Source organism: Empidonax traillii, unplaced genomic scaffold, assembly GCF_003031625.1.
Source record: "Empidonax traillii isolate 1590-97213 ecotype Southwest subspecies unplaced genomic scaffold, ASM303162v1 scaffold63:size2014119, whole genome shotgun sequence".
NCBI classification, from domain to species: Eukaryota; Metazoa; Chordata; class Aves; order Passeriformes; family Tyrannidae; genus Empidonax; species Empidonax traillii.
Window position 1 is genome coordinate 103,419 of NW_020955256.1, and position 25,475 is coordinate 128,893.

Here is a 25,475-nt window from a genome sequence, read left to right on the forward strand (position 1 = left end):
ACATTTTAAAAGTCTTGAAAATTATATGCATTGATCTGCTTATACTCAAAACTAGATTATTCTTACCTCACAGTTATCTATGCCTCCAAAAGTAAATCCGCCACAAAATTCATTATTTTTGACACTTCCATTCATAAATTCGGGCCGATTACATATTTCATTTTCAAGCACAGGCAATTCAACATCTTTTAATCTGTTGTCTGCATTTGTACCTTTATGAACAAGCAAGAAAATATAAGAATTATAAATTGCAGCCTGGGTGTTGTGATCCAGTGAAGCTGTGAAGCCTCAGTAATGAAAGAACTAGGATCCATCAGCAGCTCTACTGTAGTCTCTGAGATCCTTGAAGGATCTTATTAAATCTTCCAACTATTTTTGTGCTTGGATCACATCTAGCATCAACAAGCAGAGGTTATTTTACTTTGCAAAGTGTAACTGAATAAATAAAAACATATGCTACTTAATCTGAGCCATTGCAGTGCTTTCTGGTCTTCTATCATGGTGCAGTACCAATTGCTTATTTCAGTGTTAGCCTGTAATTACAATAATTTGAACTCTTTCAAGCATAAAGTGTTTTCCAGGCAAGAATAATTTTCCTGAAGCCAAGGCTGAATTTTCCCAAATATTTAGATGTGAGATTCTGACTGCTCTCCCTGTCCTGCTGATTTGGTGACCAAGATGAAAGACATGGCAGGATCCTCTTTCCCACTGCTTAAATGCAACAATGGTCGGTTGATTTTTCCATCCTAATGCACTTCCAAAAGAAATCTAGCTTGTAGCATTTTTCTGTGGTTGTGATCACTGAAAGATATGAGGCAGCTGCCACCGTGTGGCAAGCTGAATGAAAAAAAGAAAAAATTGCAAGGTAAGAAGGGGGAAAAGGTAAGAGGAAAGCCAGTAATTACTGTCTGTGCCAGAAAAAAATGTTTCTTAATAATTCTGATGAGTTAGATGACTTACAGTAGTATTAGAGTGATTATTCTTAAGCATTATTTCCATAGCTAAATAACAGAGGAAGGGGGAAAAAAGCTCTACAATCTATGTTGCAACTTTTCATGGTGAAAGTCAGAGGCAGGGTCATGTTTCATTCCTTTTATTTTTTTAAATTTTACAGATGCACACACGAAGAAGAATTCATTGACTTTGGTTTACAGGTGGATTATAAAAAAAGTGTTGTCTGGCAAATGGGGTGGGAAGGGCACCTCTTGCATATAGCTCAGCAAGGCCAAAAGTTTGTCTGTGGGAGCTGAGACTGAATGAGAACAAATGCCAGCATCACTGCTGGAAGCTGCAGGGGTGAGGAACTGCCTCCTGCTGCAGTAAAGGCAGGTCAAAGAGAGCTGGGTATACTCAGCTGCCAGCATAGGTGGAGTGAGAGCTGGGCACCAGGAGACCACAGGGTTGATTTTTAATGCTAGGCTGTGAACAAAATTTAGGTAAGGGTTTTACTGACATTAAAAACCTTTAGCCTGAACTGATTTTGCCCGTTCCCCGAAGATGGCTGGATCTGAGCAAGCTCTGACTTAAAGGTTTCACAGTTCCTGGGATTCCATCTTATCTGTGATACAAGGTCTTAAGGCTAGTGCTCGGACTTGGGCTTAGTCTTCAGACTTGCCCATGTATTGCAGAATCTTAGAATAGTTTATGTTGGAAAAGACCTCTTAGATCATTGAGTCTGACTTTTAACCCAGCACTTCCAAGTCCACCAGTAAAATCCTATCAGTTTGGAGTGAATGCAGGTCCCTGTAGAAGTCTATGCAGACAGTAATGTTTAGACTATATGAAGCAAGTGCAAGCTTAATTCAGATGTTTAGAAAAATGTATATCTGAAGATCAAAATTAAAGGCAAGGGCATTATTTGAGTATAGTCCTTATTTGTGCAAATACAGTGTGTATGGAAGTAGATGAAAGACTAAAACAGACAGAGATAAAAGTTGGTAAAGTTTTAACTCTAATTATTCTTCTTCTTTTCTCTTGTTTAGTGAATTTAGTTTATGTAAGCAATGAGAGGGTAAAAAAGGCAAGCTCTGAGAGAAAGAAATAAAAATAATAATGTTGCCTGGTAACTTCTGATTTACTCAAATTTTAACTAAAATGTGTTTTTCAGCTACTATGATTGCACATATTTTGAAATAGTATTTGAAAACTTTCCCAAGTTTCCAATTGCTCCAAATAAGTTTTACCTCTTTTTTTTCCCCAGGCAGTTAGAAAACATACAGCATTTCTTTCTACCATCAGACTGGTTGCAGGTAAACAAACTGGTTTTACACGGTCAGTAATTGTTACAGAACTGCAAAACAAATAAAAAATAATTAAAAGATCCTTAGAAAAATTACCAGCAGCTTATTCAATCTTCATACTCAGAAGGCTCTGCATAGAAACCATGTGGAGAAACTGGTGACACCTTGAAACTGTACACGTGGCTGTAAGATGGTGCCCAATCATATAATGGAAAAAGAGGTTCCTTAAAGCAACCTAAAATTTCTGGAATATGTTCCTGGGCACAGTCACAGTGTAAGTGTGTTTGCAGAATAGGGCTAGAGTGTGTATCTCTGGCTGCCCCTTGGTGTGTACAGCATCATGCACAAGCCCAAGTCCAGCCCCAGCTACCCTTGCAGATGCTCAGATCCTGACTTTTCTCAGATCGTGCCTGACTCAGAGGTCATGAACACTGGGAATTCACAGGAGGAGCTGACCTGAGCTGGCCACAGGTATACTTCATACCATAGAATGACATGCTTAGTACATAAACTGGAGGGGGCCACTAATTCCTGCCCAGAGACAGGATGGGTATTGGTCAGCAGGTGGTGAGCAAACACAGCTGAAATCACAGAAAATTTCTTTCTCCCCTGGTTATGTGGGAGTAATAACTATGGGTGACATCACAACATATCCCATACATTACAAAGTCTAGCACCTCAATAAAGTACATACAAAAAAACCCCCCTCTTCCTCATCACAACATTAGGCCAGGAGTCTTCAGCACTGGAATAAAGCTCAATATAGAGCAGGCAGGGCCTGGGGAAGCTGCAGTTCTGCAGGAGATTAAAATGGGGCATAGAGAAGTTTTTGCTTTGGACTGTCTAATCTCTTACTAACTGCCACATGTAGATGTGAAAAGATGAGATGACTTCTGGAAGGTGTATCACCCTGGGAGTCAGACGAGTGCAAGCAGTTTTGGTACAGTGGAGGTATGTCTGAACAAACTGTTAAATGACATATACCACTGTCAGGAACCTACCATGTGAGGGTCAGTTCTGATTGTGAAAGAGAGTAAAAGGATCTGAAGAACTTCAGATGCTTGATCAGGGTAAAATGAATATAATCTCTTTTCAGGCACAGAATTATTTGAAAGTATAAGATGTGATATGATGTGATGTGATGTGATTTGACAGGTAGTGGGATCTTCAGTGTCACATGAAAGGGAACAAATCCCCCTGTTCCTAATCAGGCCATTCATGGGCCAAGAGCCCTAAGGAAATTCAAGGCAATGAGAGACCAAATGGAACTGACCGTGACAAATCTTGAAAGAAAGATCTCTCCAACAGAAATATATGAATGAAACATGAGCACAACAGTCCAGGAGGGTAGGAGATGCTAACCAGTGCTGAAGCTACAGTTGTGCTAATGCCATCATCATTCTGAACTCTATCCTCCAGCCCTCTAAAGTCCAAGATGGTGACATCAAAACTCAACTCTCACATGCTTCCATGAATGGAAATCAGTTCTGCAGCTTCCAAAACTAGTTCAGTTGCTGCTCAATAAAGTCGATTTTTGTTGAAAGTAGTGAGTGAGAGCGCCCCATGACAGTCCCTTCCACCCTGATTGGTCCTTGCCTTCCCTAAACTGTGCAAGAGGCACACATGGGTTCTGCCAGTGGGATCATTCAGTAGGAAAGATGCTCAGAGTTCACTCTTGAACAGATACATATGCTAACATCATAAGGGACGCTCACACTCTCTCATAGCATCCACAATCACCCCGAGACCAAACTCCAGGCTAAGCTAACATGGGACTTCAAAATAAAGGTGTTAGAGGTGAAAAACTTGGACTGAAATGGTACCTGTTCAACTTCAGCAAAGCAATGTCTGCTCCAGTTGGTTCCTTTAATACTTTCTGAACAATTTGGATTTGCAGAGATGGCTCTGTTGCATTGAGATTCTGTGTTCCAAGAAACACCCTATAGGCAGAAGGGTGTGTTGACCTGGAAGAAATGACAAAGGCAAGGTTATACATTCACACACATTATTGGGAATGTCACTCTTACAAAATTGAGTGATTTCCCTGGAGAACTGCAATTAACAAGATGATCAGGATGCTGCTTCTGAGCATAGATGCCCTCATTTATTCTTCAGGAAAAGGAAAATGTGGGTTTTTTAACAATGTTTTTTTGACTTTTATGATGGTGAAACATCCCATGGGCTGTAAATAATGTGACACCTTCTTGCACTGCTGTTCACAACTGCTACAGTCCTAAAGGTGAGCTGCTAGCCAGTTTTTCCAAGTGCAATTGGCAACAGCACATCATTAGCACCCTTTTTGGCATGCTTTTGGGTGGAGGAGAGGGCAGAGGGCAGAAGTTACCTCTGATGTACTCTGCTGCTGACTGCCTAAGACAGAAGTAGAAGATAAAAATGAGCTTGATGATAAGAAGGACAGGAAATAAGGAGCAAAGAAAGTGCCTTATTGAGCACATCTTGCTCTTCTGTTGATTTTCTCACAAGGATTTAGGAAATGCCTGTCACTCATTCTAGTAGATACTCACCCTTGCAAGCACTGAGCTGCAGTAAGGACCCACTGTGGATGTATTAGAGTGCCAGCACAATGGTGCATGTTGGTACTAGAATAGAGAAAAAAATAATATTCATTTAAGACTGCATAGTCAATTCTCAGTCTCATCTATGTTGTGCACAATGGGAAATATTAGCAAAATTGCAATATACGCCTTATTCAAACCTTTTACCTGTCATAGTTTGCCTTTCGTGAATGGCAAGAGAAATTTTCAAGGGACTGAAGATTTTCAAGGGACAAGCTTCCTTTGCTCCAGAACATGAGACATGAGAAGAAATTTGATACCGAAGTGAAATTTTTGCAACAGGGTACTCTTGCTTTCAGGAATTTAATAAAAATAATTACATTTCATGTGTGATATAATAGGTTTGTCCTGGGGAGCAATTAATAAAAGGATAAATCCTTCTGATTTGTGGAGTTGCTTTGGAGTAGTTCTTTAAAAAAAACCCTACTATGGAGTTTTAAGTCCTCTTGGGATAATATTTTTCTTGTCACTGTCAACAATTCCATAGAAATTTTCATTAGTCTTTCTGTAAACCCTTTTTCATCTCCTGTTCAGCCACTCTTATTGTGTGGAAATGCTAGGCATAATTGTATTTTTATACATCATCTTCCTATAGCTTCTTACACAACTAGAGTGGTCAGAGCATCTATTTACATTTGAACCAGACTGGATGCTGGGTGAAAAGGATTGATCAAAATCCATTCATGCACGTTGCAGGTTGTTTTGGGCTTAAATCCCCCACTGCAGATTGCCATTAACTGTCACTATCCTCAGTGGGAACTTCTTCCTCATTTCAGTAAATAGAGGTGTACTTTACCTCTGCAGTTCAAGTTTGCCCTCTAGAGATTCAGGAGAAAGTGGGGAGTTTGGGTTTAATGAGCCAATAAGTGGACATTGTGATTAAAAAGGGAAAAAAATTATTGTTTACTGTCAGTCTCTTTCTAACATCTTTTCCTGTGAAACCCTGGTGTTCATGAATGGTGATGCAGTCTGGAATACACGTACCTTGTCCTGAGGCTGATGTGCCAGGGCCAAGACCCTGGAGATGCGTTGCACATGCTGTATTTCTCACAGGCTCGCTCATTCCTCATTGGGACTTTTCCACAGTCGTGCTCAGAAAAAGCTACAGAATAAAAAAGACTACAATGGAGAATTTTAAAGCAGTTCTGCTGTGCAATCTCATGAAAAATGAAAGGCATAAGCCATTTTTTTTTAACCTTCCCTTGGCTCTGACTCTGCATATTGGTTGATAGGAGTCCTGCCCCTTCCAATTTTTGCTACTGTGCCACAATAATCTTTACCATTACCATTAATGCAGTCTGTGAAAAAAAGAGGAAAAGGAAATTATTGTTAGGTGCTGAATGTCTATGTATTGGTGGTTAGCATAAGCCAGCCAGATTAAGTACCTTTAGGACTTGCACACTGTCTAGTGTCTACAGCAGAAAGTAAGATAAAAATGTGCCCTGTGATGTGATCTCTTTGTCAAGATGGATGTCTTCCCGAACATACAGAGTAACTGAATTAGAAAGAAATCAAGGAACTTAAGGCACTTCCATGAAAGAAGCATATTTCAGCAGCCCACTAGACTGAAAGAGCAACTTTTGCTTCCAAGGACATTGCTCCAGGTAGTTCCGTCTGCATGTGAGTAAGAGTATACATCTCCATTTACGAATGTATCTTTATGCAACACTGCCATCTTTCCTTGCAGAGTAAATAATTGGTGGAAAGTTCTACTATATCTCCAGAAATGCCATACCACTGTGACCATTATGGCCTGCTAATTCGAGACGGAACAAAGCAGGACAGAGCAAAAAGTCATTTTTCTCAGTGCATGCATTTTGCAAAAAGTGACTGCCTGTGAGCAATGCAAGCAGCTAAGGTCACCCTCCGGAAAACAAAGCACAGGACAAGCAGAATTCCTATAGCAACAACTTTCACTGTGACCATATTTCAATAGCACAGAGCTGCAGAAATACTGGAAGTGTTGTCTATTGTCCTCTTATTCCCCTGGATGAAAAAGATGTCCTTCAGAATGCACTAGAATGACATAGGTTACAGGACATTAACTGACTAAAGAGAACTTGCTGCAAAATGCAGCAGTACAGATCTGAAAGCTGCAGAAGGGATGTAACTATTACATTGCAGCCCCAGTCAATGTCCTTGTCTCAGCTTGAGTAGAGTTAATTTTCTTCTTAGTGGCTGGTACAGTGCTGTGTTATAGATTTAGTATGAAAATAATGTTGATAACATTTGGTTCTTGCTAAGTAGTGCTTACCCGAAGTCAAAGACTTTTCAGTTTCCCATTTTCTGCCAGTGAGAAGCTGTACAAGAAGTTGGGAGGGAGCATGGACAGGACAGCTGACCCAGACTGATCACAGGATCTTCCATACCATAAAACAACATTTAGTACATAAACTAGTGGAAGCCACTAATTACTGCTCAGGGCTGGGATGGGCATTGGTCAGCAATTGTATGGTGCATCACTTGGGTTTCTTGGGGTTTATTCCTCTCCAATATTTATTGTTATTTTTATTGTTATTCTGTTTTAATTATTAAACTGTTCTTATCTCAACCCTTGAGTTTTCCTTTTTTTTTTATTTTTCTCCCCACCAAGGAAGGGATAGGGGAATGAGTGAGCAGCTGCATGGTACTCAGTTTCTAGCTGTGGTTAAACCACGACACTGAAGAATTATTTTGATAGATTATTACTTCCTTTACCCACAGACTCTACAGGAGGTGAAACTTATAGCCAGCTGTTACCAAATGTGGTGGGTGTCGTCGGGCTAATATCTTGTGCCATCACTGCGGGGGAATCATTTGGTGTCTGCTCCTGTGTATGATCATCACACCTCTTGAGATTGCAGTACTCCCATAAAGTGTTGGGGTCAGTGGTGAAACACCATGGGCTGTTGTCACCATCTGGATTTCTACAATAGTTGTCCCTCAAATCCCTGCAAAAATAAAATCAATAGTCATGCTGCATAAGACTGGGAGTAAGCATAGGAATATCTTGACAAAAAGTTGTGGATCTGTATTACAAGGATAAATACATTTATTATTGTTTTCACTTATTGCAGGTGTTCTATTAATAGCAAAAAAATTTATGGCTGTGATGCTGGTGAAGTGTTTTATTTCACATGTACATCAGAGTCATGAATACTTTTATGCATAAGGAAACATAATTCAGCTACTGGCTGATATTATGGATGTACCATTTCAATGTGTTGAGTACCTAAATAAATGCACAATATGCCAATAATTTAATTTCTAAATATATATGTATAAGCACATGCAAGTCTGTGCTTTGTGGGGAAGGGAGAATTAGAATTTCTCTCTTCAGTAATTTGCAGAGTTTCAATATTTCCCCATCCTGAGTCACAATACAGTTACAGAATAAAAAAGAACTTAAATGGTTTTTTTTCCAAATATGACAAAACACATGAATTTCACATTTTCACAGTTTGATTTTAATTTTTTTAAATGTTTTTGAAAGACAGCGTCTCCTCTGAGGATGTTCCAGTTTTGATACATCAGCATTTTAATGCCTAAATATAACTGAAAAATTCAAATTATTTTGGGTGATAGCATAAAAAAGGTATAAAAATGGATGGATTTTCTCGTAATTGAAATCTTATTGCTTACCTACCCTTACTAAAAACTGGCACATTAGTGATTGTAGTTAGCTAATCATTGATCCAGTCATTGATAGTCCAGTTTTGTCAGCCAGAAGAGGACAAATTAAGGGGGAAAATTCAGTATGCAATTCAGGGTGCACAATTCCAACTACAAGGAACACGTTGATGGTATTTCAAAGCATAACACATCTGACAGTGTGTTCTGCATCATAAATGCTGTGTTCTACCAAGAATAAATACTTAGAAAGGCCACCACAAAAGTCTCAAATTCATAAGCCAAACACATATTTCAGCAGATGCCCAGATTCTGGATACAAGTCTCCTGCTGTTGGTTACAGAAGCTCAGATTTAAGAGTAAAGGGACACAGCTATATTTTGCTCAGAATTTAGATAACTAGAAAACACAGTTTTTAAAAATGAGACTAACAGAAAATGTTTCTATGTCTTAGAAAAAAAAAAATCTCTTTTACAGATAAATTCCCTAGCAATGTTTTAAAGCACAGATGTGCAAAGATAACGCAAACCAAGCAGTAGTTATTGTCAGAGAAAGAGAGAAAAGGTGAGATAAACATACGCATCTGGGAATTTGTCCGGGGTTTTTTCATGCCAGTGTGGGAACATGGAGTTCCAGGCCTGGCATTTTTTTCCCGATGCAGTGATAGAAGTTGTGCCACGATAACTCTGGCCTTTGCCTCGGTAGCACTCCTCTGTCAGGGGAACCTGTATGGGCACATCTGCAGCGAACAACAGAAACTGGTCTTTTGCATCGGAGTTTTATGTTCTTACCGAGTAAGCACAAGAAAGCATCAAAGGATGACAAAAAGGAATGACCCGTTTATACACACAGCATCCAGTGAGATCATCACAGCCAGCAGCAGAAGGGCATTTCCAAAGATGCTTAGAAAACTTTAACAGTTTTGCATTGCATGTTAGATGATGTTCAGTGAAAGCTTCACCATCTGGTTTCATTTTGCTGTATGTCAACATGTTAGAATTAAAGATAAGAAAGTTCACATAAAAAATCCTCAAAGATGAGATGCTGGTGATTGTGAGCATGATAAATTTCTCAAACAGACATTATATTAAATTTCAATCTATTATCCTTTTGATTGCACTAAGACTTTCTTGTTATTTTTAGTCCTTAAATGAATAAATGTTTCAATGTGATTTTTACTTGGAAATAAGACTTTGGAAGCTCCTGTCCTCTCTTTTGTGGCTACTTTTCAAAAATGGGAGTTCCTTTTATTTAGCAGTTTTTCATGTCTTTGAACCTGATTTTAATTTTTCAATGAACTTGCTATAACTGCCCTACCCTTGGGGAGGAAAAGAATACAAAAACATAAACCTCTTTTATCCAGTAATTCTTCTGTTGGGTCAGCTGGTTCTCTACATCCTTCATTGTATTTTCTTAACCTCTGAAAATTCAATATTTGTCAGGTTTTGCAACATGACAGGCAGACAAGCATTAACAACAGTGACAAAGTGACTGAAAAAAATATTTAATACATTTACAGTGAGAAACAATAAACCTCTCACTGTTTTAAAGTCCTTATTTCAAGTACGCTCCACTATTCATACCAGCAATCTCTTGTTCTCTCCCATCACAGGGAGGAATTGTGCAATATTCCCATCTAACGCTGCGGTTGATGGTGTAGCACCATGGCCTCTTCTCTCCATCAGGGTTTCTACAGTAGTTTTCCTCTAAGCCCCTGAAACAAAAACACTGGTTTTAAACTACTCATAGAAATCCAGAAGAGTTTTGTGCATGAGTATTGACAACCACTGCTTGCAGAAGTCAACTCAGAGGTTATTTATTCTTTTTGGAGATTAATTACCTCATGCATCACTGTTTTGAGACTAATCAATGGTCTTTGAATTCACAGTCTAAATGCTGATGATATCTGAAAAACTTTCTCAATGCTTTCACATTCTACTCATGTTGTTGAGGCCAAGATATAGCAGTAAAAGCTGACTTCAAAACACAAGCCATTGGTGTACCTGATGTTACAGTAAGAATCAGGCAAGGCTGGATGTGACAGACTGATCCTGGAAATGTGTAGGAGCACCGGTGCATGCTGCTCACTGTCCTATGATAGCGGACAGGGTTTCATATGCCCAAGAAAACTTGTAGGATCAAAATACAGAGTAAGAAGCCAGGTCAGTCCCAGCTACCCTTGCACATTGATAATTCTCTGAAAATCCAGCTCCTCTGACCTTGGAGTACAAGGATGTATTGGAGCATGTTGACCTTGGAGCATCACTCTTCAGAAGAGTAATGCCTTGAAAATGTGCCAAAACACAGCCAAAGGATTTTCAGTAGTAACTACTTATAACTTTGCAGTGGGATGTGGATAAGAAATGTGAGATAAATGTATGAGAATAAAGAGGGATGCAGAAAAAAATGGAGAGCAAGACCTGAACAGAAGTAATGAGCACTGACAAACAGGAGGAATATAGCTTATCAGCATAAATGAGGAACACCTGTGTTCCTCTTGCTTCTGCATCTGAGTCAATAAGGAATAAGTATGTTCTTCAGTATTTGTTACAACGATGAGGTTCAGCATACTTGCAGGGATATCTGTCAGAAATCCACCCATGTTTGTGAGGAAACTGTGTGTTCCAGTGTTGACAAGTATTTCCTGATTCAGTGATGGCTATCCTCCCTCGATAGTCTTCTCCTTTCCCGGAAAGGCACTGGGAGCCTGGGTCAGAAACTGGTGGGCGTGTGGCTGTAACAGAAAAAGAAAACACAAATCAAGGCAAGGCAAGGCAAGGTAAGGCAAGGCAGGCAAGGCAAGGCAAGGCAAGGCAAGGCAAGGCAAGGCAAGGTAAGGCAAGGCAAGGCAAGAGAGGGCAAGGGAAGGAAAGGGAAATGAAATGCTGGTAAATAGTCTTTCAAAATATATAAAACCCCTTTGTTTTCCATAATGTCAAATACGTAATTTTTTTCTTTCAGTAGAGGTGATCTTGGTTAAAAGTCATGTCAAAACCAGAGTACATTTTTATGAGCAGTTGGACAGCCAGATAGATGTCCTGTGTTTGCCCTTTTACAGCAGTCAATAAATAACTTTGTTGGGTCAAGACAGACTTTGTGCCTGCAGTCCCCTGAGAGCAGAACAGGAAAGGCAGTAAGTAGTCCTGAACAGTCTTGTAAAACCAAGTGAAATGAATATAATATACACAGGTAGGGTGGAAGGGCAGAAAGGGCCAAGAAGAAATTTTGAGAGAAAGCAAAGCAGCCTTCAGAGCTGAGCCTCTGGAGTCAGTGACTTGGGAAAGTGTGGCAGAAGGAAAAGTGAAAGAAAGTGAAGTGATCTGGCATGTGGGGAACAGCAAAGAAAGGAAGAGTGATGATCAGAGGCATAGAACCTGCAGAGGGCAAACAGGGCAAAAATGAATTTACAGGACATATCTATTACATTTACTTTGTATACAGAATTTCCCAAGGAGATGAGTATGACTAAAAGGTTGGCATGTTCCTTAAACTTCAAGTTTTAAGCACAGAATTTAAATGCTATGGTAACTTTCACAGTTTATCATAGAGACGTTTATAAATAGTTGTTCTGCCATCTGTAACGGACCATGCTGAAGAGAACTATATCCAGCAAACATGTGCCACTGCTTAGAGCACTAGCAAGTACAGATGAATAAGAAAGCAAGCTCTAGAGATAAAAACACGCTTTTTTTTTTTTTTTCCCCTAAAAGTGCCATCCAGTTCTACAAATAGCAACGCTACTCTCCTTATTCAGTGCTTTGGAAATTTCCAGATGTAGTGTGCTCAGCTCAATGGATTACGCTCACTCACTGATAAGTCAGGTTTCTACTTGAGGCCTGAACTTGTTTCTCAGGATTCACCCCTTGCTAAGGAAAAGGCAGTGCTGTCTGTGCTGGCCAGACTCAGGTAAAATATCACAGTATGGTCACATGGTGATTTAGATGTTTTTCATTAGTTAACTGATCACCAGAAAACTACCACCTGATTTAACCTGAATGCCCAATCTCTTAGGTAAGTTTAAATTCTCAGGTAAGTCAAAAAGTAAAGTGGTCAAAGGCAAATTCTCCTTTCCCAAAACTTCTTTGGCATTATTGCACTTCATGACACCTACGTCCTCACTGATCATACATAATTTTACATAACTGAAATTTAGTGAGCGATTCTGTGTATTACTGTGCACTTTCCTTCCTTCACAAAGGTATCCTCAGATTACTTAGAACTGAGATTTCTTGTCTTTCCCCTCCCTGCATAATTTTAATGAGAAGAGCTACCCTCTGGAGTGGTCTCAGGAAATCAGACTCACTGCAACGAGGAATTTTGCAATATTCCCAGCGTTTAGTCGGGCTGGTAGTGAAACACCAGGGCCGAAGTTCACCATCAGGATTACGGCAATAATTCATCTTCAGATCCTTTTCTGGATAGCTGCCATTGAAAATGAAAGAGAAGCTTGTGAATCAGCTATGGCCAGATGAAGCAACTAGGCTCTGTCTCCCAGGCTCTGTAAGAATGAATTCAGTGCTGAGTGTGACTCACTGTTTCAGGGTAAATCCATGCATATGAGGCTCTTGGGCATCCCAGTGTTGGCACGGAAGCCCAGACTCGGTTCTTGACACTTCTCCATGGTAGTCCTCACCATTACACTGCATGCATTCCACTGTAGTTCCTAGGCAGAATGAAAAAAAAGCAAGGAATGCACCAGCCCATGAATTCAGATCCTGATCTATTCCTGGAAGAATATGCTGAAAGGAAAAGAGGGGTTTGCTCAAACTAGTGATGAAAAGAATTCAGAAGTCTAGCCAAATTCATAATGCTTTAGGAATATGTGTCATTTGGAGGGAGAAATTTGTCATGGATCTGTGTGTACTGGTAGCAATGGGAGTTCAGTATATAACATAGCACTTGGATCAATATTTGCTCTCTCTAAAATAAAATAAATTTCTGGGGTAAGAGCAGAACAACACCAGCAAATGATTAAAAAGTTTCAGTTCTTCCATATTTATGAAATTACTTTGATAACTCAAGATAATTAGGAAAAAAAATCTGTGTTGAGAAATTCTTAAGTTCAGTTTGATTTAAGTTCTCATTTGAAAACAATCTGCAATAATCAAGTGCAAACGAGTAGCAGGAATAATATTACCTACCTAAACTAAGCACTTAAATTCATTCTGAAAAGTAAATATACCTTCTCCAGTGTGTGTGATCTGGTCCTCACAGTCTGGGATGTTACAGTAATCATATCTGGTAGCAGGATCTGTTGTGTAACACCAGGGTCCATGTTCATCCCCATCAGGATTTCTGCAATAGTTTTCCTCCAGCCCTGCATTAGGGTGTTTTTGAGGTGTATAGCTGTAATAGTATTAAAATCCTATTTTAAACCCAGTAATTTAGCGGAGCAGAAGGGAAATGTCCAATTTGCTGAGGTATCTGTGAGCTTTATTCATTCACAGTAAAAATGAGCAAAACAGATTCCCCACTGTAAGCCACAAATGAAAACTGAAAAAACATTCCATAACTATCATTATTAGTAGCTTTCTCCCTAAGTCCCAATTGCCAATAAAGAGTGATCTTACAGCCTGCAAGGACTGTAACAGTCTCAAAGGACAATTGTTGCCTTTAATACTTGCATCTGTCTGATCTAATCTCCTCACTATGACCTGTGGCTCTGTCACACATTTGTCTTAATGGAACTACTTCAAAAGTTGTGTATTTCTAGAGACTTTTCACCAAGCACTAGATCATGAAGAGATCTGAAGCAGGTGACACTAGGCTTCTTCCTACAGTAACCTTCCACAGAAGACTAAATGGCTTTTAAACAATCTGAACAAGTGTAACCAAGTTTCATTAGGATAACAACAAAAACCAATTTTTTAATAAAACTCCAACATAGATGAGCGGAAACGGGACCTCTGCTTCCCTTCTTGCTTCAGTGAACACAGGGATAGCCAGCACTGAGAAAACTCTATCTGGCTAGGCACATTTGGCCCTTGGATGCTTTTCTTAATGTTTTCTCTTGACTGTCTGTAGGGAAGGCAGGGGATCATAGAGCTGGACAGGTATCTGTGCTTTTTTTCCCTGCACTTCATACAGAACAGTGCAATTATGATCCCCCTGTCACCAATAGCAAAATTTTCTTCATGGATGATAGGAGCGTTTAATCTGTTAAGACATCTCACATTTAGAGGCAATTTCTGTAGCGGACAATGCATCCTTTCCTTATCCAGATCATTGCAGTTCTCTGCCAGTAGAGTCAAAAGCAGCAAAACAGATGAAGAGGAATAGAACACTGTCTTGAAAAGTCACCCAATAACTGGCTTTGATAACTTGCACTATAAGGCTGTTTATACACATGAAGTTGGGGAAACTTGGAAGAGGGTGAGAACAACATAAAAAAAAATATAAATAAGGGCATACTTTGGTTTGTGGGGTATTTTTTCTGCCCACATCTGGCATGGAATACCCCTCCAAGTCTTGGCTTCTCTTCCTCTGTAGTCCTTCCCAATCCCTCTTTTACATTCTAGAAGGTAAACTGAAATGAAATTGGTTTTGTTAATTGAATGGTGCTACATCATTGCAGGTCTTGAACTTGGAAGTCTGCAGATATAACTGAAGTTCATCAGTTCAGGATGAGTCATGCTTTACCGATGTTTTGAATCTCTTGTACTTTCTTTGAAAGACATGGTTCACCAGCACATTTGCAATGTGCCACTATCTTTTCATGCAGCTATCATGCAACTATCCCTTCAAGACAGAAAATATTTAGTTATCAAAATACACTTGTCACATAAATGACCCCAAACCTTTGACTCCTCTTAGCCTCAGACTCCCAGGTCCTTTCTGGTGGGATTCCAAGACAGAGAGAATGCAAATCATGTTCATGATGCTTTAATGGCAACAGACACTTGAAAAATCTCAAGTTATTGAGGGCAGTGATCTTGCTTTCCCCTTCCAGCAATTTGCTTGCACAAGAAGAATTCCCCTAAACCCCAAAATATAAAATGGAAATGTTAGCACAAGAATAAGGTACCAATCTGAGAGGAAAAACTGAGCCTTGTTTGAACACCTTGCAGTCTGTGCTATGTGTCTTACCAAAAGGGAGCTTCTACCTGGTTTCTCAGGGTACTACTGAAGGGACCAAAAGTCTAGTCATTGCTACTTCAACACTGATACCCAAGTCCCAGCATGTCCATCTCTGGTCAATAGCCTTGCCCCCCATGGACCTTCTGATGTTGCCAGATTCCTCCTAGATTATTTTAGCTTGTCTAAATAATAAAGAATCAGAAAGAAGGAAGAACAACCAAGTAGCTTTCCAGTCCAAATGGCACATTGAGACCAACATGGATTTAGGCCTCAGCATTTGATCCATCTTTAACAGCATTTTTAGTAACACGGCTTCTTTCTGTTTGACCTCCAAATTCTCTATTAGTTTTCTGTCCTGTACAGGAGTTTGCATTGCTCGCCTATAACTCCTGATTGCGTTCCTCTAAAGATGGATGAGATCAAAAGCCAAACTATATCTCAAGACAAAATTAAGGCATGACTGGGGAAAATGCTCTGCAAAGAAGGAGATGTCTGTAACTGAGTTCTTCAGAAATGTCTCGGTGAGTAAGTGCCAAAGCTTTGATTATTACCCCTATAAGGAGGTTAAGCATCCTGGGTGACCACTCAGCTAGTAAAAATGCTGTGGTTCTTAAACTCTCAGAGACCAATTGGAACCAAAGAAAAACGCACTTTTGAAGGTGGGAGTGAGAAATCTGACTCAATATAATATAATGAATTAGTCTACCTTATGAATTATTCCAGTTGTTAGCAAGGAGGTTTTGCCATTAACGTATGGAAAGTCAAACCGTAACTGCCAGAATATATTTATGGAGCTGCCTTTGTAACTATGGACAATCCAGAGTATGGTCTACATACAGATCCCAAAGCGTTTTTGGTGGGGTAAAATGGAAGTGCCTAAGATTGGGTGGCATAGTATAAAAAGATGAACTGTTACACTCACAAATGGATGAAACTTTTTGTTTTAAAGTAGATGTTTTGCACAAGTATTAATCTAATTACAAGGAAAATAAATTGTAGCGAAGATTGATGCCAAAGCAGCTGTTATGAATTCCAGGTTCTGAGTAAGGTATAGGTGAGATTGTACAGTCATCATGAACCTAAGGGAGTGGCAGAGCCAAAGAATTGTCCTGGAGATTGCTTTTTCCCAGCAGACCAAATTCCATCATATCTGAGAGAGAGGAGTTTTACAGTAGCTGTTTCCTAGTGCTGAGGAGTTGTGGTGGGGACAGAAAACTTTACTGATGTTCAAGAAAACTAAATGTCTTTATTTACAAATTCAAGTTCAGGCTGAGTGACGCTGTGGTTGGTTGTTTCTAGGAAGGTGAGTGTCAGCCTTCTGAGAAGTATCTCTGGTTTGAGGTGGATTGTGGCTATTACAGATACAAAATGCTGCCATTTGGATTATCAAGAGACCTCACAAGGATGCTGGCAGCTGTAGCTGTGAGTTTCAGAAGGAATGACATAGTCTTGTATTCCTGATAGCAAAAAAGAGAAGGAAGATGACTGTACACTTTTGTACCCCTGCCATAATAGGCACCAACAGGCTGATGAGCTGGTCCCTTGGTGTGAGGAATAAGATATAGTGTCTCCTCCTGCAGTGGACTCATATGGTGACACTTCCTTTAGTCCTGGATATGACCAGAAAGGAAAAGGTCTTCTTCTGAGAGGATTGGGAGAGAGGGGGTCAGACCTGTACCTCACCCTACAGTTTCAGCTAAGGCTAAAAAGTAAACAAGACAAATCCATCCTGATGCATGAGTGGCTGCCAAGCTAGGACTTTGTTTTTTCTGCAGGAAGAGGTGGCTCTAATGGGGCTATAAGCAGCAAAGTTGAAGGTTCTGACTAAATTTCTCGATTACATGTGTTGAGGAAGGTCACTGGGATGAACGCTGAGGCTGGAGACACCAGGCCTGTCTTCCATAGAATAGCTTTGGAGGGGATGAAAATTTGCATGACCCACCTCACTGAAACTGTCACCACCTGCAGCAGTTTGCTCCAGCACTGCAGCAGAGAGCACAAGGATGAAGTTAAAATAGATAAGGAGTAGCATCTTACTGCATACATACTTCTCTTTTCATAAAGAACTGTGTCCGTGCTGGCGAACATCACCGACGTTTTAGCATTTTCAGCCAGTGTTAAACACTGTAGCTTTTTCCTGGTGAATAGGAAAGCCCTGTTGAAATTGAGAAGGAAGCAATATTGACATAGGAAGCAATATTTTAAATTCAATACAAATTATTCAATCAATAATTATTGGTCTATAGATTTTTAATGTAATAGCACTGTCCTGTATCCATTTATATCTTTTTATATCTGCACTCAATACTTGAGACACTGAGTAAGAGTCTGATGTGTTCTGTTGTTCTGAAGTGGCTCATTTATGCAGGACATAAGGCTATATATGTGAATAAGTTATTGCATGGGAAGCTAGTTATTGCATTGGCAGAACGTTATCAGTTGCATCCTAGCTGCTCAGGTTAATTTCTCTCCTTACAATGGATTAGAAACATTTCATTCTTCTTTTGTGAAACAAGCCAGCATCCAGCAAAAGAGGTACAAGCAGGTCTCCACGTAACAGAGAAGAGTAAGAACTTGAACATTTACTATAGAATGAGAAATATGTTGTAAATCCACTCTTGATCTTACGGAGATAAGCCAAAACATAAAGGTACAGGCATGGGACACACTGCTGTAGGCAGAGCTGCAGCAGAATGGGGATGTTGGTTCTAAGCAACTGTAGGAAAATACCACTGATATGCAGACATGCACAATAACACAGTTTTAAGATTCAACAGGAATTACCTGCAATTAAAATTTCTTTCTGCTTCACATTTCTCTGCACATTCTTCTTCGTTATTTGTGTTGTAAGACTGTTTATTTCGAGTTAGTATCCAAACACCATCTGTTCTTAGGTAGTCATCCAGTATATCTCCTTTCACTACAAGGGAAGGAAAGGAATCAGACATTAAAAATGAAAATTCTGCAGTTAAGAAGATCTGTGAATTTGAGTCCCATTTTCCATGTAGCTTGGACAGGTGAAGACACTATGCTGTGTAATTCTAGGTAAAAGATTACAAACTCTGATGTAATTTCTGGCTCCCAACACAATCACAGCTGTATGACTGTAACATGCCATAGGGAAAAAAAACAGCAGCAAAAACATGTAGAGGAGAAGTTCTAAACTGAGTTATGCACGAGTTTGAAGCTAAGAATGAGAAATGTGAAGTAAGATTGAGGGGGAACAGAGAGAGAGAGACTAAGTGGTCCACACCACTCAGAGAAAGAGGAAGTGATACCAATATCAAAGTTTTGAAAAAGCATGAATTAGATGGGTGTGAGACATTATGACATTATTATGACATGTCATGTGAATTGTGTAATCACTGCAGTTTTATTGGCCACTGACTAGTTGTTTGTCCCAAGATGTCTTGCCCTAGACCAAGAAACCACAGTCATAAAATTACTAAATAGCATTTTGCAATGGCCACCGTTATTTTATTGTAATGGGTTGAGCAGACTTACTAATGAAATTGTCAGGTTGCATCTCTATTGCAACAAATTAACCCAAGATTTTAAATTAGTAAATGATTAGTATTATTATATCTGAAAGTTGCATGTGCCTAAGATGTATATGAGGTATCTGCTAATACATTTAACACAGCTCTAAAACATTGCTGCTCACAATGGATTTTGCCATCTAACCGATTTTTCCCTTCTACGTCTATAAATATTTTATGTTCTCTTCCTAATTTCTATCAGGGTTTATTTGCATCTCCAGCATCAGGCTACAAGGTTACATAAGTGATATGATTCAATTATTTCGGTTTTTTCAAGCTAGATTATTATTGACAAATACAAGAAGTTCATAATTTTGTACAGTATTCTCACAGGTAATGTTGTGAATCTTTCATTTTTGCACTCATATTAGGCTCAGTTCACTGCAGTATCACTCCAGTGTAATTAATTCCCATGACATAGAGGTCATCCATCATCTACCTCCATAAGACACATATTCATATGAGATAAAAGGTATTTGGACCACTAATGAAAGTAAGATGATTATTGCCTGAGGGCATCATCTGTTCCTGTTTGCAGAGTTGGCTCAATGCTATAAAAACCACGTGTCTTAAGAAATCCCTGACACTGAGGCCTCCCAGATCTAATCCTACTGTTACAGCTGGACTATGTGGAGCACCAATAGCCTAGCCTACTAATTTCTCTTGATGGATTTAGTAAACAAGTGCTTCTCTCCTGAATTTTTTGTGACTTAACTAAGGCCAACGCTCCAGAATTGCAAGGGACTAGAACAGGAAAATACTACTTTCCAAACTTAATTAATCTTGAAACTGCATTTGTCCAAAGAGCTCTACTTTGTATATTATTCCTTTTCAATGACCATAAAAAAAATTATTACAGCTGGTTTAAGAATGAATACATGAGATTTTGTATGAGATGCATAAGCTAAAAGGCAATTCAGATTGGCAGAAGCTTAGATAACAGAAAAGGTGAAAAGGTGGTGTTAGTTGCCTGAAAAACACTGCAAAATGAAAAATTAAGGAAAGACTGCAGTAGACTTCAAAATGCATCTGAGAATGTATTAGTCTGCTAAAGTCCAAACCTTTATAAACCCAGACACGGCACATGATAATCGAACAGAATATTCAAATATATGTGAACAAACCTATTTCCTCTTTTATCTGCGTATCTTTCCAGACCTGAGCAGTACTGATCCAGAAGACATAAAATTTTTTTTTATGTTTTAAGGCAGTCATGTACTATCACTTTGGAGCAAGTCAGCTAAAGCTGATAACAATGAGCAAATAAAAAACCCACTTAATCAGCTGTCTTTTACAACCCAGCACAATCACACAATGATATGTTCCTGTTATTCTGATCCTAAATGTCTGAGCTATTAGAAACTCATGCAAACTATACTGATATGTATTTTACAGTACTTTTTGAAAATCACTTGAATGTCATACAATTATATGCAACTTTAAAGTACTAGAGAGTATGATATCTGATTAAAATCTGATTAAAATGTAAACTAAGTGTGGAATAATAATTTACAGCATTTGTAGATAAGCTTGAAATTCATATATTACTATTAGTAGGACACCTATCTTCTCTTGGAGTTCTAAAAAAGAATTCTAGACATATTTTTAGAAAAGGTGATCTAGGTTACTAAAGAGTAAGTTCCTAATTACTGCCTTCAGCAAAACAAGGGAGAACATTTTATTAGAAGTGTTTGAAAAATTTGAAGTTTCTGGAATATAAAGGAAATTGGTAATATTTCTTTTTGTTGTTTGGATTTTTTTATTTATTTATTTTTTAATATTTCATTTCAAAGCTTTAGAACACCTGTCATAAAGGGCGAAAACCACAATCACTGTGCTTTAGCATTTGATCCAAAGTCTGCTGAAATTAGAGATAACCTTCTCAGTGACTGCTATGGGTGATGTAGAAGCCTTTGACAAACTACTTCTCAAAGGTGCCCCCATCTCTGACCATGGGGTAGTTTTGCAAGGAGCCATTGGTTCCCAAAGGAGACACCAAGGCCGCTGCTCTCCTGGTGTCTCTAACAAGTATAACCCTGGAACAACCACAGCTCTTTTTTTATTGAGCAGCAGCTTTTGCTGGCCAGCAAGCCTTGAATCTCTCATCATCCAGGGAAGTTGTGACACAGGGATTTGGGGACCTACCTTCCCCACATGGAACTCACAAGTGTTTAAGTACCAGTCCCACCTAGGCAAGGAGAAGGCAAAGGACTCTTACCTGAGCTGAGCAAGAACAGGAAGAGAAAGGCAGCTTTGCTAATTCCCATTTTGGCCCCGCTGGCGGGTGCTGGAAGTTGTGTGTGTCAGTGCACAAAGTTTTATTGACTTGCACTGGAGTGAGGCAGCATCAAACAAACAAGGCAGGAGGATTAAGTTAATCATTCTCCCATGCTGTTCCCCCCTTGCCATGGTGTGGCCATTCAAACAACCTTGAATTGGATGGATTACCAAATCAGATTCAATCATTTCTACTGGATGCTGGGAAATGTGAAGGCACTTTCCTGTTTTGTGGGACATGCTTTGTTCTCAGATTGCTTGGCCTCACTTTGCTAGGGTAAACATGGGGATCATAGTGGTGGAAAGTATGAAGACTCAGTCACAGTCTAGTTCTACATAGTCCTGGATATTCAGCATTAGGTCCCAATAGTATTTTCAGTCACAGACCTGCACTGCTTAGGTTGGAACTGCATCTGATTTATGCTTTTGTGTAAGCCATTCCTCAAAAAAAAAAAAAAAAAAAAAAAAAAAGACCCTGATAATGCTAACTCTGTATCAGAATTGTTTTTAACATCCTCCAATGCCGTTTCTGGACGAAAGATTACTTCCCTCAGCCTTTTCCCATTTCTGGTTTAGTTTTTGTTCTTCATGAGTTAGGAGGCAGCATTGACTTTTCTCAGTTTATGATGTGCCTTTGCTTTCCAGGCAAAGCCACTGATATCTTGGGTCTGCCCAGACCTCAGGGTATATGGAAGATGCCCCGTGCATTTCAGCAACACCACCTCTGCTGGCCCCAGGGGACTTAGCTAAGGTAACCCTTGCATTCCCAGCCACAGTGCCTTCAGGTTTCAGAAAATCAGTGCTTGGACAGAGAAAAGAACCCAAAATTTGCTTTCCATAAGAACACTTAATGGTGGGAGCAAACATCACTAATTTCTGCTTGGCCAGTCAGCAGGTCTGTACCCTGAAACCAGCATGTCAGAATACACATGGGTGAATCCTGGAAACATCCACATTGTACACCTGGCTAGGGAAGAGACAGGCTCTCCTAATGGAAGGCAGGAGTACCTCACAGAGATACTAAGGGGATGTGAATGAGAAGAAGAAGGACTAGCGGACCATTTGGGACTGAGCAGGGCATGCAGGACCTGAGGATTTCCCAAATTAATATAGAAGAGATGTGATGTCACCAAGATGCAGGAGGACATGATGAGCTGCACTGAGCCAAGTCTTTCTTTTTCTGTCACCAAAAGCATTACTTGCTCTGTCCTCAGGTAGCAAATGCCATAGATTATAGATGCAGAAATCTGAAACTACTCTAGATCTGACAGTAAATAGCATGGAAAGTCTTTTCTTTTGGATTTAATTTAAATCTTAGAAAATCAAAAAATTGAAATCAGAGATTTTCTGTCAGCAATAAATGAAATCACAACTTTGCTCATGAAAACTATGCCTACCTGATATTCTGCGTGGTTTTCTGGAGAATGTGCTGTCCTGGTAATGTCCAGAAGGGTGCAGTAGATGATAGTTTTTTAAAAAGTGGGTGATGTTAAACCACAAGCAAAGGTACCAATACACGCTCACAATACATTGTCAGGCGATGTTTGACCACAAGCTTGCTTATATCACAGTACTAGCTTACAAGGAAATTTCTTTTATTCAAATATGCTTTGATTTTCTTTCTGTTTCCCCTTTTCCTTCCTACCTCAATACAACAGTTTTAAAGTTTATTGATTTGAACTTATGTAATGTTAATAGGCTTGAAAGTTTTATTTTCCCAAAGCAATACTCTATGTAGAAAAGACTGCATGCAAGGGTGAAATACAGAGCAAAAACAGAATGAGAAAGAGTGAGGGGGAAAAAGCCAAATGTAGTATTATCACTGTAAGATACTGAGAAACACAAATAAAAATAGAGGCATCTCTTCGGAGCAAAACACTCTACAAATTTTGTGAGAAATCAGCACAGATTTCATCAAAATTAGGAAAATCAGAAGGAGAAGAACTGACTCCCTTGAAAAGGAAAATAAATATGGATAAAACAAATAAGTGAGAGGTAAGTTGAAAATAATGTTCCTTATTTGGAAAAAAACAGATATAGAGCTGTGGAGTAATGAAAAAAAAAAGTATTTGAATGTCAAGTGTAAAATTATAAATTATTTCGTTAGGTTTCCAGCTTGGAAAAAGAGAGATTTGTACAAGCTTGCTCATTCTACACTTTTGCTAGGGAACATCACACAGCTCTGCTGCACTGGCTTGGAGTGGGTGTTTTCTTTAAGTGTTGAACAGAAGACTTGTCAGTTATTCACAGAGATACTTCCAACCACTGATTCAGTAAATTCTGTCCGTTGAACATTGTTTTGCCCTGGGAACGACGATGGATTGAAGACACATAGACACCAACTTTAAAGAATAAATGTGTAAGTTTACTATAGTGCAAAAACAGTAAAGAATTGCAAAAGAAGCAGTGGCTTATGAAAGGATACACTTAGCAATGCATCTAATCATTACTACAGAGAAAGTCTTACAGTGATTAAGACAGAGATACATCACCAGTTACCCTAAGTAACACATTACCATCATCCAGAATACATTTGAGCTGGGGAGGCCCCTATCGCAGCAAAGGTCTGGAGAACCTCTTCCCAGTAACTGGGAAATCCTCTGTGGTGCATCCACTCGTAGGATGAAGCCTCCATTTTGCTGTGAGAAGGTGCAGCTTACATAGTGTTAGACAAACCAGCTTACATCACTCAATTGGTGTGGAAAAAAAATTTGGCTTCTTCTCTCCTTGGTTTTCCCCTGAAGGCTGGCCAGGACCCAGAGGAAAATTAGGAGTCAATTTGGATAAACTACTGTCAAATGCCCTCATGGCTTTGACTAGTCTCTAAATACAGAACTACGGATCCATTTATATCTCAAAGATGAACCAGCTGTGGCCATGTGAGGTCTACTGCTCTCATGGCCCTGGCTGAAAAGAAAGTCATATTTATAAAACATATAGAAGCCTTACTAATTATTAATAATATCCTGTGCTAACAAGCATAAATGTGTACCCTTAAAGCATTAGTAAGGCTAATCCAACATCTTGGTAAATAAGCAGATGTATGGCTAAATACAGTACTAGGCTAAATAAAATATTAGGTTGAAAGATCCATCTGTAAGTCAGCTTTGACTCAGGGTCTGTTCTTCAGGCCCCAGCATATTTCTGCTGACTTCAGAGGGCTTTTAGACAGGCCTTGATAAATTTTTAATTGCCCTGTACTTGGCACTGATGAGGTCACACCACAAATACTGTGCTCAGTTCTGGGGCCTGCACTATGAGGAAGACATGGAGGTGCTGGAGTGTGTCCAGAGAAGGGCAATAGAGCTGGTGAAGGGTCCAGAGCACAGGTCTTATGAAGAGCAGCTGAGGGAGCTGGGGTTGCTTAGCCTGGAGAAAGGGGGTTTCAGGGAAGACCTGAAATTTTGCCTGGGGAGGTTGTGAGATCTTCACGACTGGAAGTTTCAGGAACAGGTTTGATAAATATCTGACAGACATTTTGGATCTGTACATGTTCTTATGCCACGATGGTTGAACTAGATAATCCTTTTTGTTGTGTATTTTTTCTAATTCCGTGAATTAGATTTCTGACACCTGAATAATTCCTCAAAACAGATGTAGTGCAACTCTTCATAACAATGGGAATAATCTTCCTTTCTCTGTAGAATGGCTTTTGCACCTTCTGCCTTCCTTCTCCACTGATATATTCTCCCAGTTTGTAGACATGAAAAGAGGAAACCTTGCATTTCCAGGACTCCAGACTATTCATTTCAGAGTTGGATTCAATGATCCTTGTGTATCCCTTCCAATTTGGAATATTTTGTGATTCTGTCATTCTTGAAATACTCAAGTTCCCACAGCGCTGTGCCCATTACCCACCTTGGTTATATTTACATGCCCTGCTCAGCTGCCAGATTGCAGTTCAGTGCTGTGGGTCATCTCTTAGAGCACTTCGGTTTCCTTTGGGAGGAATACAGCACACTGAATACTTGCCCCAGGAAGACCAATCAGAATAACTCTCTTCAAAGAAAGAAGAAAATTCTCTTCCAAATCACTCTGGGAACATACAGAAATCTCCTTTCTGAAAATGTCTCCAGTAGAAGCCCAGAAGCAACACCATTTCATGCAAGTGACAGTTTCCCCTGCCCCCAGGGGCACACTGAGCACAGTTGGTTTGC

The 25,475-nt window shown here is 39.5% G+C and overlaps 1 protein-coding gene across 2 annotated transcripts; it reads right to left on the reverse strand.

Annotated features, from left to right (window-relative positions):
• Positions 1–7,048: 7,048 nt before the first annotated feature.
• Positions 7,049–21,392, reverse strand: LOC114055650 (plasminogen-like). Of its 2 annotated transcripts, XM_027880010.1 has the most exons (11): positions 21,260–21,392; positions 18,287–18,422; positions 17,551–17,657; positions 14,837–14,951; positions 13,608–13,771; positions 12,959–13,088; positions 12,729–12,847; positions 10,997–11,159; positions 10,009–10,139; positions 9,005–9,164; positions 7,049–7,746 (listed from the first exon to the last, which is right to left on the reverse strand). In XM_027880010.1, exons 1-11 carry the CDS (start codon positions 21,306–21,308, stop codon positions 7,539–7,541), a joined length of 1,482 nt encoding a protein of 493 aa, XP_027735811.1. In that variant the 5' UTR covers positions 21,309–21,392; the 3' UTR covers positions 7,049–7,538. The 2 variants fall into 2 exon arrangements, with proteins under 2 accessions (XP_027735811.1, XP_027735812.1); XM_027880011.1 differs by lacking the exons at positions 13,608–13,771; positions 14,837–14,951.
• Between the last annotated feature and the right edge of the window lie 4,083 nt (positions 21,393–25,475).

What these genes read in the sequence shown, in the direction of transcription:
- LOC114055650 (XM_027880010.1), bottom strand. Translation starts at nt 21,308, where the DNA reads ATGGGAATTAGCAAAGCTGCCTTTCTCTTCCTGTTCTTGCTCAGCTCA. An exon ending in GATCACACACACTGGAGAAG is followed by an intron (nt 13,089 to 13,607) that starts GTATATTTACTT and finishes CATTCTGCCTAG; the next exon opens with GAACTACAGTGGAATGCATG. An exon ending in CCGGACAAATTCCCAGATGC is followed by an intron (nt 7,747 to 9,004) that starts GTATGTTTATCT and finishes TTATTTTTGCAG; the next exon opens with GGATTTGAGGGACAACTATT.